This window comes from Orbicella franksi, chromosome 9, assembly GCF_964199315.1.
Source record: "Orbicella franksi chromosome 9, jaOrbFran1.1, whole genome shotgun sequence".
NCBI lineage: Eukaryota > Metazoa > Cnidaria > Anthozoa > Scleractinia > Merulinidae > Orbicella > Orbicella franksi.
Window position 1 is genome coordinate 20,257,676 of NC_138153.1, and position 14,790 is coordinate 20,272,465.

General features: G+C 40.1%; 1 protein-coding gene across 1 annotated transcript; it reads left to right on the forward strand.

The window, feature by feature from the left end:
* The first annotated feature begins 13,221 nt into the window (after positions 1–13,221).
* On the forward strand, positions 13,222–14,020 carry LOC145498094 (uncharacterized). The gene has a single exon (XM_081477972.1). The coding sequence runs from the start codon at positions 13,225–13,227 to the stop codon at positions 13,924–13,926; it is 702 nt and encodes a 233-aa protein (XP_081334098.1). The 5' UTR covers positions 13,222–13,224; the 3' UTR covers positions 13,927–14,020.
* Positions 14,021–14,790: the final 770 nt, after the last annotated feature.

The window sequence follows — 14,790 nt, forward strand, 5'->3', positions numbered from 1 at the left end:
AAGTAGCAGTCTCTCTTGCAGTACATTTAAGGGCTGCTCTATGCATAAGTCTGTAGGCCCTTGAGGTCTTCCAAATCCATTCCTCATGTGCAGGTGTGAAACGTTTACCAGGGCCCAGATCATAAGCCTTCTACACTTTCAAACCTCAGGACTTGAAGCTAAAAAATTTTAGAGACAGGATCTCAGACATTGTGTGCTTCATGGTTTGGCCTGACTCTTGAGTCTTAACAATATTATTGATGCCTGACACCCTTCAACCCGCCATAGGATATCACTAGCACTTTTAATGTTGTGCCTTCATTTATGTTACAACGCACATGGCTCTGCACTGTGGCAATTCTTCTGTCACAGAGGTCCTTTCCAGCCTGTGGATCACTGAAATCATATCCGACGATCTTAATGCCTGTGCACTCTCTAAGGCTGGGAAGTAAGTGGATGAGATGAGAACAAAGGTAACATCTGGTATTATTGAGCTTTTTTCCCAAAAAGTTACAATTGAGCAAAACATCGAAGCCATTCTTATCATTGGAGTGTGCACATCTATAAATAAAGATTGAAATCCCTTGGACAGTGGTAATAAATAATAAATAACAACAATAAATATAAATAAATATGATAAATAATAATAATAATAATAACAAACTATTAATTATCACTTGGTGATATTATTTGCTGCTGATCAAGGTCTTTGATTCTTGTTCCCATGCTTTCAAAATTATATACACAATGTTTATCTTTATACTAATTAAGATTTACTTGCCTGCCTGATGCAGCAAAGTAAAAAAAAGAAAAATCATAGATGCTTTTTAACTCGATTCGCATGAAATGAATATTCATTGGGTGAGCTCAAGAGTTAATATACGAGGGCAAACAATAATGTCAACAAAGAATACTTCTCAGGATTGATGAGTTTGTATGCCGAGTGTAAAGTAAGAGTTGACAATAATCAATTGCAACATCAAGCATGTGACCTGCCCATGATGATCGTGCAGGATTTCAAAGGTAATCTAAAAAGTGAGATTTGCCCAGAAAAACTCTCATCTAACTGGTCAATGTTTTAGAATTTAAATTTATTCCCATATTTAAATTGTACAAATAGAATTGAGGTGTTTTGCACTGTTATTTTAACCCTCGGAAGTACAAGCTAACTAGCACCCCCACTGTGGTATAAGGGGAAATGGATTGAACCCTCTTGGTTTTACGCTCTGTTTAGGCACAGCGTAGTAAATTTACATTGATTAGATAGTTTGAGCTTGTTCTACAAAATGATACCATATTTGCTGGTTGTGACGTCATATGATGCCAAATGACGAGTTTGATGAGTTCGATGTGATATGATGAGTTGGTATGGCGAGTGTAAAGTAAGAGTTGACATTAATCAATTGCAAGATCAAGCATTTGACCTCTGATGATTGAGCAGGGTTTCAAGAGTAATCTAAAAAGCAAGATATGCCAAGAAAAACTCTCATCTAACTAATCAACGTTTTAGAATTCAAACATCACGACCGTTCATTCCCATATTTAGATTATACGAATAGAATTTAGGTGTTTTGCACTGTTATTTAACCCTTGGACGTATAAGCTAACTCGTACCCCCACTGTGGTATAAGGGGGAAATGGAAGGAACCCCGTGTGGTTTTTGTTCTGTTAACGCACAGCGTACTAAACTTACATTGATTAGATAACCCTGAGCTTGTTCTACAAAATGATACCATATTTTTTGGTTGTGACATGATATGATGCCAAATGATGTCATTTGACCCATCATCTTGGATCCGCCATCTTGGATTTTACTTTTTTCTTAAAAAGTCAAGAAATAACAGAAATTGATACGAAATCAAGCCAAAATGCTTCTGAAATGTGCATATTGGTGAATTTCTGGAATTTGATCAAGAAAACTGGGAAAAAATACAGAATTAGGTCAAAAAAGTTGATTTTTGGCCAAACCTACATGAAACTAGCGGTTGCTATGGAAACATAAAAAATGATGGACACAGAATTGACATATCAAAATATTCGTGAAGAATGAATGAACAGCTACTGTAAGTTTCAGCCCCTTAGAGTAAATCGTCTTCAAAATTTTATTTTAGTGACATTTTTGGGATTTTGGGCAAAAAACCAGGCGGGGGGGGGGGGGGGTGGTCTAACTTCCAAGGGAAAAATCACAAAGCCGGCCCACTTTGTCTTTTAGAGTTGTTGGGTAGTACCTTCAATCTGGCAAAGTTTCATCCAAAAAGGAGAGATGGCATGTATCACCCCTGCCTGGTCCTCTGGTAAACTCGGTCTTAACTTCAAGGATTTGCATGGGATACCCCTATCATTGAGGAGATACAAAGAAACGATTTGTACTCCTGAGCAGAAGCCGATGTTAACGACTCCTGAGTCACTAAGCCCGTTCGCACCTGAGTTTGAAGCAAGAGGTTTCCCGAGATCTGAAGATCCGTATTATCTTGCACAGATGAGTGATCCACCCAACAAGTCCACTGTTGAAGATTCACTGACTAGCTGATATTTGATCAAAACAGCGACTACAAGACTCACTTCCCCTTCCTGAGCCAGAAGTATTTAGCGGTGACTTACTTCTTTACCCAGTATGGTTCAAGTCTTTCAAAACCATCATTGAAGGCCAAACAGGTCTCCCAATGACTGTACTACCTGGGGAAGTATACGGCTGGCGAGCCGAAGGAAGCGATAAGGGGCCTACTTTTACTGGAAACAGCAGAAGCATATGAACAGGCAAAGAAGATCTTATCCGATTGTTTCGGAAACCTTCTCCCTATCGCCGATGCTTACCGAAAGAAAATTAATGAGTGGCCCAAGATCCCTCTGAACAATGGAATAAGCCTTTGCAAATTCTCCAATTTCCTCATTCACTGCCATACAGCGATGAATTCAGTGAAATACCTTAACATCCTAGATGATCCAGATGAAAATCAAAGAATGGTTCGCAAACTTCCTCAGTACCTTATTGACTGCTGGAGCCATGAAGTAGATTGTCAGCTCAACAAGGATGAAGATCAATGCCATGGTGAAGTTTCTCAGCCTGAAGTGACTTAAGATAAATCAGGTTATCCTCCATTTTCCGTATTCTGCCACTTCCTTCAGAAGGAGTCACGAATGGCCTGCAATCCCGTAACGACTGTAAAGCAGAAAGAAGTCAGGAGAGAAGATCGAGACAAAGGAAGAAAGACTAATGGCTTTAGGAGAAGAACTCACAAGGATAAGGTCAACACCTTTGCCACTGAGTCACATGAAATGGCTAACAACAACACACAGAACAGAAAAGAAAGGAAGCCAGAAGCTACCCCTTTTCCACTCTGTAAGGCGGCACAAGATCTGGATGTGTGTAAGCAGTTCCTGGACAAGTCTCTGGCTGAGAGAAAAGCTATAATAAAAACAACGGCACTTTGTCTGGGCTGTCTGAAGTGGGGCCACATGAAACGACATTGCCGAAGACTGGTGTGCAAAACCTGCAATGGCTTCCACCTGACCTCCCTTCACAGTGATCCTGTTCCAAATGAAAACCAACAAAACAGTGGTTCAAGAGATACACCGATGGCCACCTCCCATCATCTTAATCTCTCTGATATGAAGAGTTTGAATCCATCCTCTATGCATTCCTTGATAGTGCCTGTATGGATACACCACAGAAAGAATGCCAGCAACAAGTTGTTAAGATACGCCCTTCTAGACGAGCAATCTGACGCCTGCTTTGTTAGGGATGATCTTCGAAGATTAGAGTTAGTGGACCTGAAGTCGAACTGAAACTGTCTACAGTTTTTGCAGAGAAAGTGATTACAAGCCAAAAAATTGAAGGCCTGGTAGTACGGGGTTACAATGAGGAATTGGAGATATCTCTTCCCAAAAGCTATTCAAGGTCTTCCATACCGGCTAAGAAGAGTCAAATACCCAGACCCGAATCTGCCCTTAAATGGCCATGTCTTCACAGAATCTCCGAAATGATCATGCCTTTGAACGAAGCTTTAGAAGTTGGCCTCCTTATCGGTCTCAATATTCCTCGAGCAATTAAACCGCTAGAAGTAATCCCAGGAAAGGAAGATGACCCCTATGCAAAGAAAACGGCTCTTGGCTGGGGAGTTATTGGTAATGTAAGACCGCTGACGAGTGAAGTGACATTGCATGTAATCGTATCGTTACCTGTGAAGTTCAGGGAATGTCCAAGAGAAAGATGTGCCACTTCGCATTCCAGACACAAGTGAAGGAAATGATCAGCCCAAGCTATGTTTCCAGGATGTTTGCTCTGGACTTCAACGAACGACAAGCTGAAGAGAAACCTCTGTCCATCGAAGACCGAAGATTTCTAAGATAATGCGTGAAGGCGTTCATCATCTAGAAGATGGCCATTATGAGATGCCATTACCTCTGAAAAGTGAAAACGTGGAGTTGCTGAACAGCAAGGAGCCAGCCCTGAATCGCCTTTTAAAACTGAGAAGACGACTGACTAGTGATGAACAGTTTCAAAAGGATTACAGCAGCTTCATGCAGGACATCACATCAAGTGGTTGCGCAGAAAGAGTTCCGGTTGAAGAACTATCCACGAAGAGTAAGCAAGTGTGGTACATTCCACATCACGGAGTGTATCATAAGAAACCAGGAAAGATTAGGGTCGTGTTTGACTGTAGTGCTGTATGTGATGGCCAATCCCTGAACCAACAGCTTCTCCAGGGACCAGATCTGACAAATAACCTTACAGGAGTTCTGTGCATATTTCGACAGGAACGTATCGCCTTTATGTGCGACATCCAAGCAATGTTTCACCAAGTAAAGGTAGACGTGGAACACCGTAACCTCCTTAGATTCCTGCGGTGGGACAATCCAGAGCTGAAAGGAGATCCTGTTGAGTTCCGTATGACCGTCCATCTATTTGGTGCCACGTCATTGCCGGGATGTGCGAACTTTGCCCTTAAAACTGCTGTGGACCAGTATGAAGAAACCTGTGGCAGCAAAGCAGCGGATTTTGTGAGAAGAAATGTCTTTGTGGATGGACTGAAATCAGTACAATCCGTTGACCAGGCCAAAGAATTGATCAAGAACACAAAGTCCTTATGTCAAAGGGGTGGCTTTCGACTGCACAAATTTACTTCGAACAACATAGACATGATGAGTTCCGTTCCACAGGAAGATCGAGCAACAGACCTGACAGACCACCACGTTATTAGTGATGGTACCGCCATAGAACGTGCCCTGGGTGTTCATTGGTGCGTTGAGTATGACACACTCCAGTTAAGAATTACCTTGCAAGATAAACCCTTATCAAGAAGAGCAATCCTGTCCACAGTTAGTTCAGTGTTTGATCCCCTGGGCCTGGTTACTCCATTCATCTTGGTAGGGAAGCGAATTCTACAAGAACTGTGCCGCGATGGTGTTGGTTGGGACGATGAAATTCCAGACAACTTGAGATCTCAATGGGAGAAGTGGCGAGCTGAGCTTCCCATTTTAGAAAGGATCCGAATTGCAAGATGTCATAAGACCCAGGAACTCGATGAAGTCAAGAAAGCCGAACTGCATTACTTCTCCGATGCTTGTCAGAATGGCTATAGTCAGTGTTCTTATGTCCGACTTGTCGATGACAAGAACTGCGTCCATTGTTCCCTGGTGATGGCAAAGTCACATGTAACTCTCCTTAATCCAGTCACCACTCCCAGACTGGAACTGACAGCTGGGCTCGTCTCGACGAAGATCAGCTGTATGTTGCAGAAGGAGCTAGAGTACACCCTGATAGAAGTCTTCTGGACTGACAGTAAGACCGTGTTGGGCTACATCAATAATGACGCCAGAAGATTTCTTGTATTTGTTGGTAATCGTGTTCAAGAAATACGAGAGCAGACATTGCCTGGACAATGGCACTACGTTGGAACGAAATCCAATCCCACAGACATAGCCTTCCATGGTGCTGGAGCCCAAGAGCTTCTTGACAACCCTCTCTGGTGGAATGGGTCAGATTTTCTCTGGAATACTTCTGAAGACTGGAATTCCGTTGATGACGTTCCTTCCATCCCTCCTGAAGATCCTGAAGTTAAGAAAGTTTCTGTGAGAGCTACTCAGACCCAAGAGCCAAAGCTATCATCTCTGCAAGAACGTCTAACGTATTTCTCCAGCTGGCATTGAGCAAAGAAGGTGATTGCAGTATGTCTCCGACTTCAGCAAAGATTCTGAAAGATAGCTACCGGCGACTCCCAATTCAAGAGAAGTATGTTGTGGATAATTTTATATTGAAAAATTTGAAGATTTGTTTCGAGCATGGTAACAAAGGGGAGGTTATAAACTTTCTTTAAGCATTCTTTTGAGAAACCATATTGTAGTAATCTTGGTTCAGCAGTTGGGGGTTGGAAGTAGTGGTCTATAATTGCTGCATGGACAGCACGGATGGTGACGTTCTTAGACAGAGGAGGTCCTTATGACGCACTGTCATTTTCAATTGCGATTTCTGTGCATTTGATTGTACATCTCCAGCTTGGTGGAATGGCGCTTATTAAACCATAGTAGGCTTTAAACAGGACATGAAGCTGAGAGATTCGTTGAAATTTGTCATGTGATAAGAAGTTAAAATTTTCGTCAAGCAGGTCATTTATGTACATGATTCCAGTTTAATGCCATTGTTCTAAATAGATCATCTGTTTATCTATTAAAATGCTTTTATTGTTCCAGATCATTTCGTTTTACTTGTGTGTATTGTCTTCTAATATAATGGGTTTGTTTTCTTGCCAGTACTTTAATATTGCATGATAGAAGGGTGGTACATTAAAATACTTTAAAGACTTCAGATGTATATTTAAGTTTTTTTTGGTAAATTACCCACTAGTTTATCAAGACTAGAACTCATAAACTGAAAACTATCAATGAATACCAGATTGTAACCTAACACGAAGGCCATATATTTTTCCATATTATTTAGAATAACATTAACATTCATTTCTTTCTCTTCACCTTTCTTATTAGAGTGTTTATGATTTTTAGCTATTTCACCTATTTATTGCATTATGAAATGACTATCATAACCTCTAAGATTATGGAATATAACTGGTATTTTATCGGTAAATTGAAAATTAAGATTACAAGCTTCGTGAGTAGAGCCTCTGTATTTACCTGTTACATGAGAATGATCTCTTACTCTTGTATCAGTTTTATCATATTTTTTTTTACCATAAATATGACATTCTTTTGCTTGTTTACAATTTTTTTCATCATCATCAGTCATCCTAATAGGTTTATTGAACTTGTATTTTATTATGTTTCTGCAATATTTAACTTCATCTAACATTTTCTCCATAAATTTATAAACTGAATTTTCACCTCTATAATATTGAACAGGTTTTGTAGATCTATCATCACATGCACAAACTACTTTATAGCCATAATTACAATCTGTGTGATTTTGATATGCTTCAGTATATGAATCATTATTACTTGGTTCACATGAATCTACTTTTGCTCTGATAGCTTTGAAATCTGCATATATAACAAATGGTACTTGTAACTGCCAGTTGTGATTTTGAAACAATTTTTTCACTTTTAGATGGCATTTTTATTGCTTGGTAACCATTTACAATTATACAATTTTCTTTGTGTTTATTAAGAATATCTTCTGATGAAAAATGTCGAAGACAATGCATACAAAACTGTTGTTTATGTTGGTGTTTGGTATGATTGAACATAAATCTATTACATAAATCTATCAGTCTTTAATCAACACATAATGTTTATTTTCATTTTCAGTTATTAACAGTAGATTTAAATTATCATTAAACCTTTCTTTTGATATATAAATTGGAAATTTTTGTTTATCTTCATATCCAAATACATTAATGTTGATATTATTTTGTTCTTCAATTTTATTATAATCATTCATTTTAACAGGAAATTCATTACCAGAATAATCCAAATGTTTAACATATTCTCTGCAAAATTTCTTTATTCTTTCTCAATGAACTTCTTAAGGGTTAATATGCCTGATATGACACCATCTAAAACATTCATTATCTTCATTTTGCATATTGATAAGGCCTTCCATATGATGTCTTAATTCCTTGGAAGTTGAATATATGATTTACCCTTTTTGGCTTATATTTAACAACATTCAAATAATGATTATTAATTTTATCAACCATCCATCTTGATCCTTCACTTAACCACTGTCCAATTTTTTTAAGAATCTCTTCTTGACTTATTTTCAATTGTTTATTCAAATCAATGATATTTATAACAGTCTGAACTTTACTGTTCAAATAAGCTGTTTTACGTTTACATAATGCTTCCCACCAGTAATATCAAGTTCAATTTCAACATCTTTATCATTTTTTTCATTATCAGGAACTTGTTTCATAAAAGTCAATCTCAAAGATTCATAAAATTTAAAATTTTTATTATTTTCAAGTAAGATTCATTGAAATAGCGTTCAATTGTCTGTCTAGCAGTTTGTAATTGACTTAATGGATCATTTTTATTTTTTAAATCAATTTCATAAGTTTTAACTGAGTCTTTTAGAGCTTGTTTAATAGGTGTAAGTTTTTTTCTTGGAGCTGGTATTGGTTTGCATTTAATAGTTCTAGGTTTTGGAACTGGTTTGTAATTATCTCTAAATTCAACAGGTGATTCAATTATGTTTTGCTCATGCTCTTGTATCATTTGTTTAACATTTTTATGAGGTACTGGAACTGATTTTTTAGATTCAATACGAGGTTTTGGAATTGGTTTTTGTTGATCTTTTAATAATAGATCAATTAATTGTTTTTTGATAATTTATTCAATTCTGATTCATTCATATTCATTATATGATAATAATAGATTATATAATTTTGTCCTTAAATTTTTTTCATATTTTTATCATTTTCAAATTGAGAGCCATTTTTTGATTCCTGGGGGATCAGGAAGCATTAATTTTCAATTGTTTCATTACTATATTCAAATCTATACATTTCGCTGATAAAATTAAAATATAAAACTTTAAGGTAAAAAGCTGTTAAAATTGAGTCTTAACATTTTCGATCTGTTTGATCATCATCAGAGTGAAATAATATGCTTACGTGCAGTGTTCTTATAGATCAGGTAATGCCAGAAAAATTCTTAGAGAAACTTAACACATATACCAAACGGAGGTTCAACTTCTTTATCATGTGGCAAACACGCAAGATGGAATCAATCTTCAAGTTAAAAGACAAAAACACACACCCGTCACATGTCATCTACAAAGGCAAGTGTACTTGTGAACAAACATACATTGGCGAAACAGCACACAACCTCGAGGTTTGTGTCAATGAACATTCAGATGTTAATAAGCAGTCAGAGCCAGCCAAGCACATCAGAAAACACCCTAACCACAAGTTCTCATGGGAAGTTTTAACCACTGCCCATTCATGGTTAAAAAGTAGAACGCTTCTGTCCAGAACTAAACAAACAAGTGCAATCACTGGACCTCACCTTGTTCCCCATGGGAACTGGTATTACATAACTGGCATTACCTGAACTATAAGAACACTGAGCATATGCACATCATTTAAGTGTCATTGTCACTAGGGACCAGGCAGGGTCCACGGATCGAGGTTGGCCGATTCCCTCCAAACTCTCACCATTTTTTCCCTATCAGATAAGATAACGACCGGTAGTATTTTTAGTAAAATAAAATAAATTTCATAGAATTTAGACCACCCCCTAGTTTTTGGTGCTATTTTGGTCACGTGAGACGGGAAATTTGGGTAAACTTCCGCGAATGATTTTACGTACTTTGCATTAGCCTTATTCATTTATACGAACTGTACATACTTCCCAGTCTATAAACAGCTCATATCTCCAATGTAAAATAATTTGGTTAAAAATAACTTACTTTGGAGCGCTTCCAAATATCATCACTTCGTGGCTATCGTGAGTAAGAAGAATTTTGGCAATTTTTAAAGCTGGTTTTCTCTTAAGTGCGGCAGTTTATTTCCAGATCGAAACTATTCTTTATTAGTCTGTCTTAAAGTCTTTAAAAATACGCAAACTCTCATTTGGCAAGTTAAAATCCTGTCGCGTGAGCTTCTCACGACTTTAACCTAATTTCCTAATTTGCATAATCGTAGTTTTTCCCGGAAATATTCACGCTTGACTAATTTGCGACACATTCCAGGTATTTAAGAGCAACACATTACTTTTTCACATCAGTGCAGTGGCTTTGCATAGTATGCTTCACCGGAGCATTTTGTCAAACTCTTTGAAATATTGAGCGGTTCTGATTTTTGGTACAAGTACACTTCAGGAAGGATAATTTTCAATTCCTTATCTTATCATCTGCAGACAGCTGTAGTCGATTCTGTACACTGATCCAATTCAGCTGATGTTGCTGTTTGCAATATGAATGTTACTTTGACTTGCTCGTTCAGTTCTCCTGATTCTGCCTGTAGTTTGGAGGGCACGGGGTCGCAGATTGTACCCCTGTTGGCATGTAAGCTAGACATTACTGCACATCTACTAAGCCTGGGAGTGAGCAGGTAAACTGCTACACATTGGCCATTCATAGCTAAGTAATCAGAGGATTTTTTGATCCACCCCACAGGTGCCCTGATATCTATAACGACTGGCAACATGAATAAAAGGTATCTTTGTTGGTTTTCCTGTCTTTTCTTCGATGGGTGTCCGTTTTGAATCGTTTAGGCGTGGTCGATTTCCAAGAGGCTTTGGACCTAGTTTTAAAGATAACGGTTTATCCGAGTTTTCCGATCACGCGTCGAGAACGGTTTCTGAATGGCAACTTGAATTGGTCCCAGTCCTAACTAAAATTCAACCACGCTTTAATAATGACCAGTGCTTGAAGACACCAACAAGAACAAAAATGCAAGGGCGCCCTTTTACATCGGCTAGGAAACACATATAGAGCATCCACAGTTACATGTATTGGAGATCTTTGTAGAATTGCTAATAATCTTGTTCATAATTTGCTAAACCATTTTATTACGCTTCAGGATCCTTACTCAGACACCTTGGGGATTGGAGACGATATCGAGGAGTCTGATTCCGCCACTTTCTCTGTCATTACTGTTTGTAAGGACAGCACAATGCCAGCGACGGTGTGTGCAGAGGTCTCAAGTACTGGTGAGGGGTCAGAAACAGTCTCTTTGCAGTCCCATTCGTCCCAAGCCTCGATACCAGAAGAAGAGATTAGTACATGGGTTGACGAGATGGAGGAACAAAGCAGCAAACGGCAGAAATTAAACGAAGCTGTCCACAGCATCTCAGGTGGCCAGTACAGCCCTGTAATGTCCACCCTGAACATGACCTGGGATGACGTCTCTGACACCCAGCAGCGATATTACATCCGCAAAGCTGAAGAGACTATAGTGACCTCATTGTCTGTCATCACTTCCGGCCAAGAAGAACTGGTTTGGAAGGCGTTACAACCAGAGGTACTTTTGGATCCAAACAGAGACAACCAAGAAAAGCGCAAGCGTTTTGATCCCAACTCTGGTCTTGTCGACATTTTAGTCAAGGCCTATGAGCAAGCAGGTCATTGGCAAACAAGGCGACAGATCCTTTCCCTCTTTGCAGACGACTTTTCAAGAGCTGAGCTTTAAGAGATTATTCCTGGGCTCTCCAAATGGCGCATTGATCAAGCTCGCCAGCATGTAACAGAAGCCGGAAAAGGCCAACAACTCCCAGAAATTCCTAGTTTCCTTACAAGAATTGTGCACGAAAAGGTGGATCATTTCATTGAATATATCTCCAGACCAGAATTTGTCCAGGACGTGGCGTTCGGGACAAAAACTCTTAAGCTTGACTCGGGAGAGAAGATTATTATACCAGCGGTCATTAGGACCGTCATCCCTTCACGCATCATCAGACAATATTTAGACTATTGTAAAGAACAAGAGTTCGAGCCAACGAGCCAGCGTTCTCTCTACCGAATGATTGAGGTGAGTTCGGCCTCTATGCAGAAATCCCTTCAGGGACTTGACAACACCACTGCAGAGGGTACAGAGGCATTTGACCAGGTATTTTTTATGTTGGAGGGCTTAGCAGATCAGGGAATCAGCATGACTGCCACTCAGAATTTACCAAAGGATGGAAAAAGGTACTTGAAGAATGATTTCAAGACACATATCGGACGAGGTGAACATTGCGGTGATCACTGCACGGTCCACGCACTAAGTGACAGTAGTGCACGGGAGTTTAGGAGCGAATGTGATCACCAACACTGCTACAAATGTGAGTGCTGTGAGAGTCTGGAAGGAGTACTGAGAGAGGTGGCAGAGATGCAAGACAAAGCGGACATGACAGACGAGGTGAGGGGTAGGCTGAGGTTTGAGTACACAGAGTGTGTGCGCAACATACAGGCTTGGAAGGCTCACTTGCTACGGTCAAGTAACCAGGACGAAGCCAAGCAACATATCCTCCAGAAGCTAGACGAGAACTCGTGTCTTGACTGGGAAATGAAGTTTCTGCCTGTGCAATACAGAGAACAGATGAGTGATTTTTTTGGCAAGAGGGGAAGAAGCTGGCATATCAGCACAGTAATCACTAGAGCAACAGTGGAGAGCCAGCGTGAAGTCGAGTGTTTTGTACACATTTTCAACAACTGCTCCCAAAATATCTTTGCCGTTCTTTCAATCATAGAGGACTTGCTGCACAAAGTCAAACAAGAGTATCCAGTTGTGACAACAGCCCACCTCCGATCAGATAATGCTGGATGTTACCACAATGGGCATTTGTTGCTAAGTATTAGAGAAGTAGGGGTGAGAACCGGTGTCAGGTCAGCGCGATATGATTTCTCGGAGCCACAGACTGGAAAGGACATCTGCGATAGGAATACTGCTGCTATGAAGGCACACATAAAGCGCTGGGTTAACCGTAACCGCTGAGGATATGAAAACAGTACTAGAATCCCATGGTGGTATCAAAGGGTGCAGAGCAGCGGTCGTCGAGGTGGACACGACCAGGGAGAGAAACAAAGATGGCAAGATACCAGGTATTAGTGTGTTAAACAATTTCCAGTACGAGGAGTGTGGCATCCGTGTGTGAAAAGCGTACGACATCGGCCCTGGATGCCTCATCCCCTATAGTGGTCTTGGAGTTACACCTCAAGGAGATACTGGGCTAAGGGTGATAAAGGCATTTGGTCAAGCTACACATAGGGGAAGTGTGGGTGAGAGCGGCAGGCACCAGTCTGAGATCTACTCTTGCAAAGAGACTGGATGCGTCCTCACGTTCAAGACCCAAGCAGAGGCAGACAACCATATGGACACGGGCAAGCACCGTCTTGAGGTGGACTGCGAGTCCATGTATGACCGCGTTAGGAGGAAATGGGCGGGAATTACGACAGGGGTGACGTTTGCTCCGGATGTGCCATCAACCTCATCGCAAGGTGAGGATAGTGGCAGCATTGTCCGAGGATATGACCCTAGACCATTGGGGTGGGCTCTGAAGATAACAAAACGACCCACCAGATTGACTGATAACGTCAAGACCTTCTTGATGAAGAAATTTGAAGAGGGTGCAAGAACTGGAAACAAGGCCGATCCTGTGCAGGTAGCGAGGGAGATGAAGACCCTCAGAAATGAAGACGGAGAGCTCACGTTTAAGCCCGAAGAGTGGAGGACTGCGCAGCAAATCAGCAGCCTGTTATCACGTCAGACAGCGGCGCTGCGTCATAGGGTTATTGATTCAGAAGAAATCTCTGAGGAAGACATCAAGGCCGCAGAGTCGGAAATGGCCTTTGACACCCTTAGAAGTTTGGTGATGGATGATATGGGTAAACCAAGCCATCCAATCATCGTGAGTGTTAGCAACATCTGCGAACATGTAAAGAACAAGAACCTTGACTCACTCACACTGGCAGTTCTGAGAAAAATCTGCAATCAGCTACACTTGACTACAAGTGGACCGCTGTCAAGAAAAAAGACTTTCTTTGAGGCCGTTGAAAAACTTTCTGAGAGTTGAGCATGTTTTCAAAAATAACGTCACATGGTTTTAGTAGTGAGGATCTCTTTGCTTCTACCTCCATCTTCTCTACTGGGGCCTTTTAGATAGGTGCAGGGACCCTTACATGACAGGGTTTATACATACTTGTGAAATTGTAAACAATGTAAGACTGAAAACTGAATGAATGCTATGGTAAACACAGTAAAACGAAAACTGCAAGTATTTTTACATATGGCTAAATGCCAGCTGTCCGTTGCCATGCTTAAATGCTATCATGGATAAAACCAATCCGGGTTTTCTTCGTCGACGAAAAAGCTGTGCTTAAAGAAATAGGAGGAAGATTTCAACAGCAATGAACACGGATTGATCAGCTTTAGTAATGTTTTGTCACTTTCCCAGCCAGGAATCTATTATGTAACAGTGTATTAAGTTTCGACTCACTAATTTGCACAGCCATGTTACTTAATGTTCGAATTACAATTCTTCTTCCACCGACTTGACTGTCATTTCGGCAACTTGTTTGGCTTCCATCACACGTGGTGAAAAAATAACTCTGGTAGTCTTCAAAACTGTTCACTAACTTACAAAACACAATCTTGAGTCTGTCTGGCATACTAATTTGCATGTCCGCGGTTATTAAAATGACAGAATTCGATTGGCGAACTGTCATGTTCGTTGTGGACTGTCAACGTCTGCAAGATCGAAACAACAATAGTTTCAAAAACAAGAACTTAAAGAAAATTTGTTTTATTAGGTGTAGGGTCATCATCGCTTGTACGTAATATCAACAAATACGCGAAGTTTTCCGGGGAAAACTCGACAACATGCAAATTAGTCAAATTTGAAGAAAGCTGATGGGAGGGGATTTTGACCCACCGAATG

What these genes read in the sequence shown, in the direction of transcription:
- LOC145498094 (XM_081477972.1), top strand. Translation starts at nt 13,225, where the DNA reads ATGGACACGGGCAAGCACCGTCTTGAGGTGGACTGCGAGTCCATGTAT.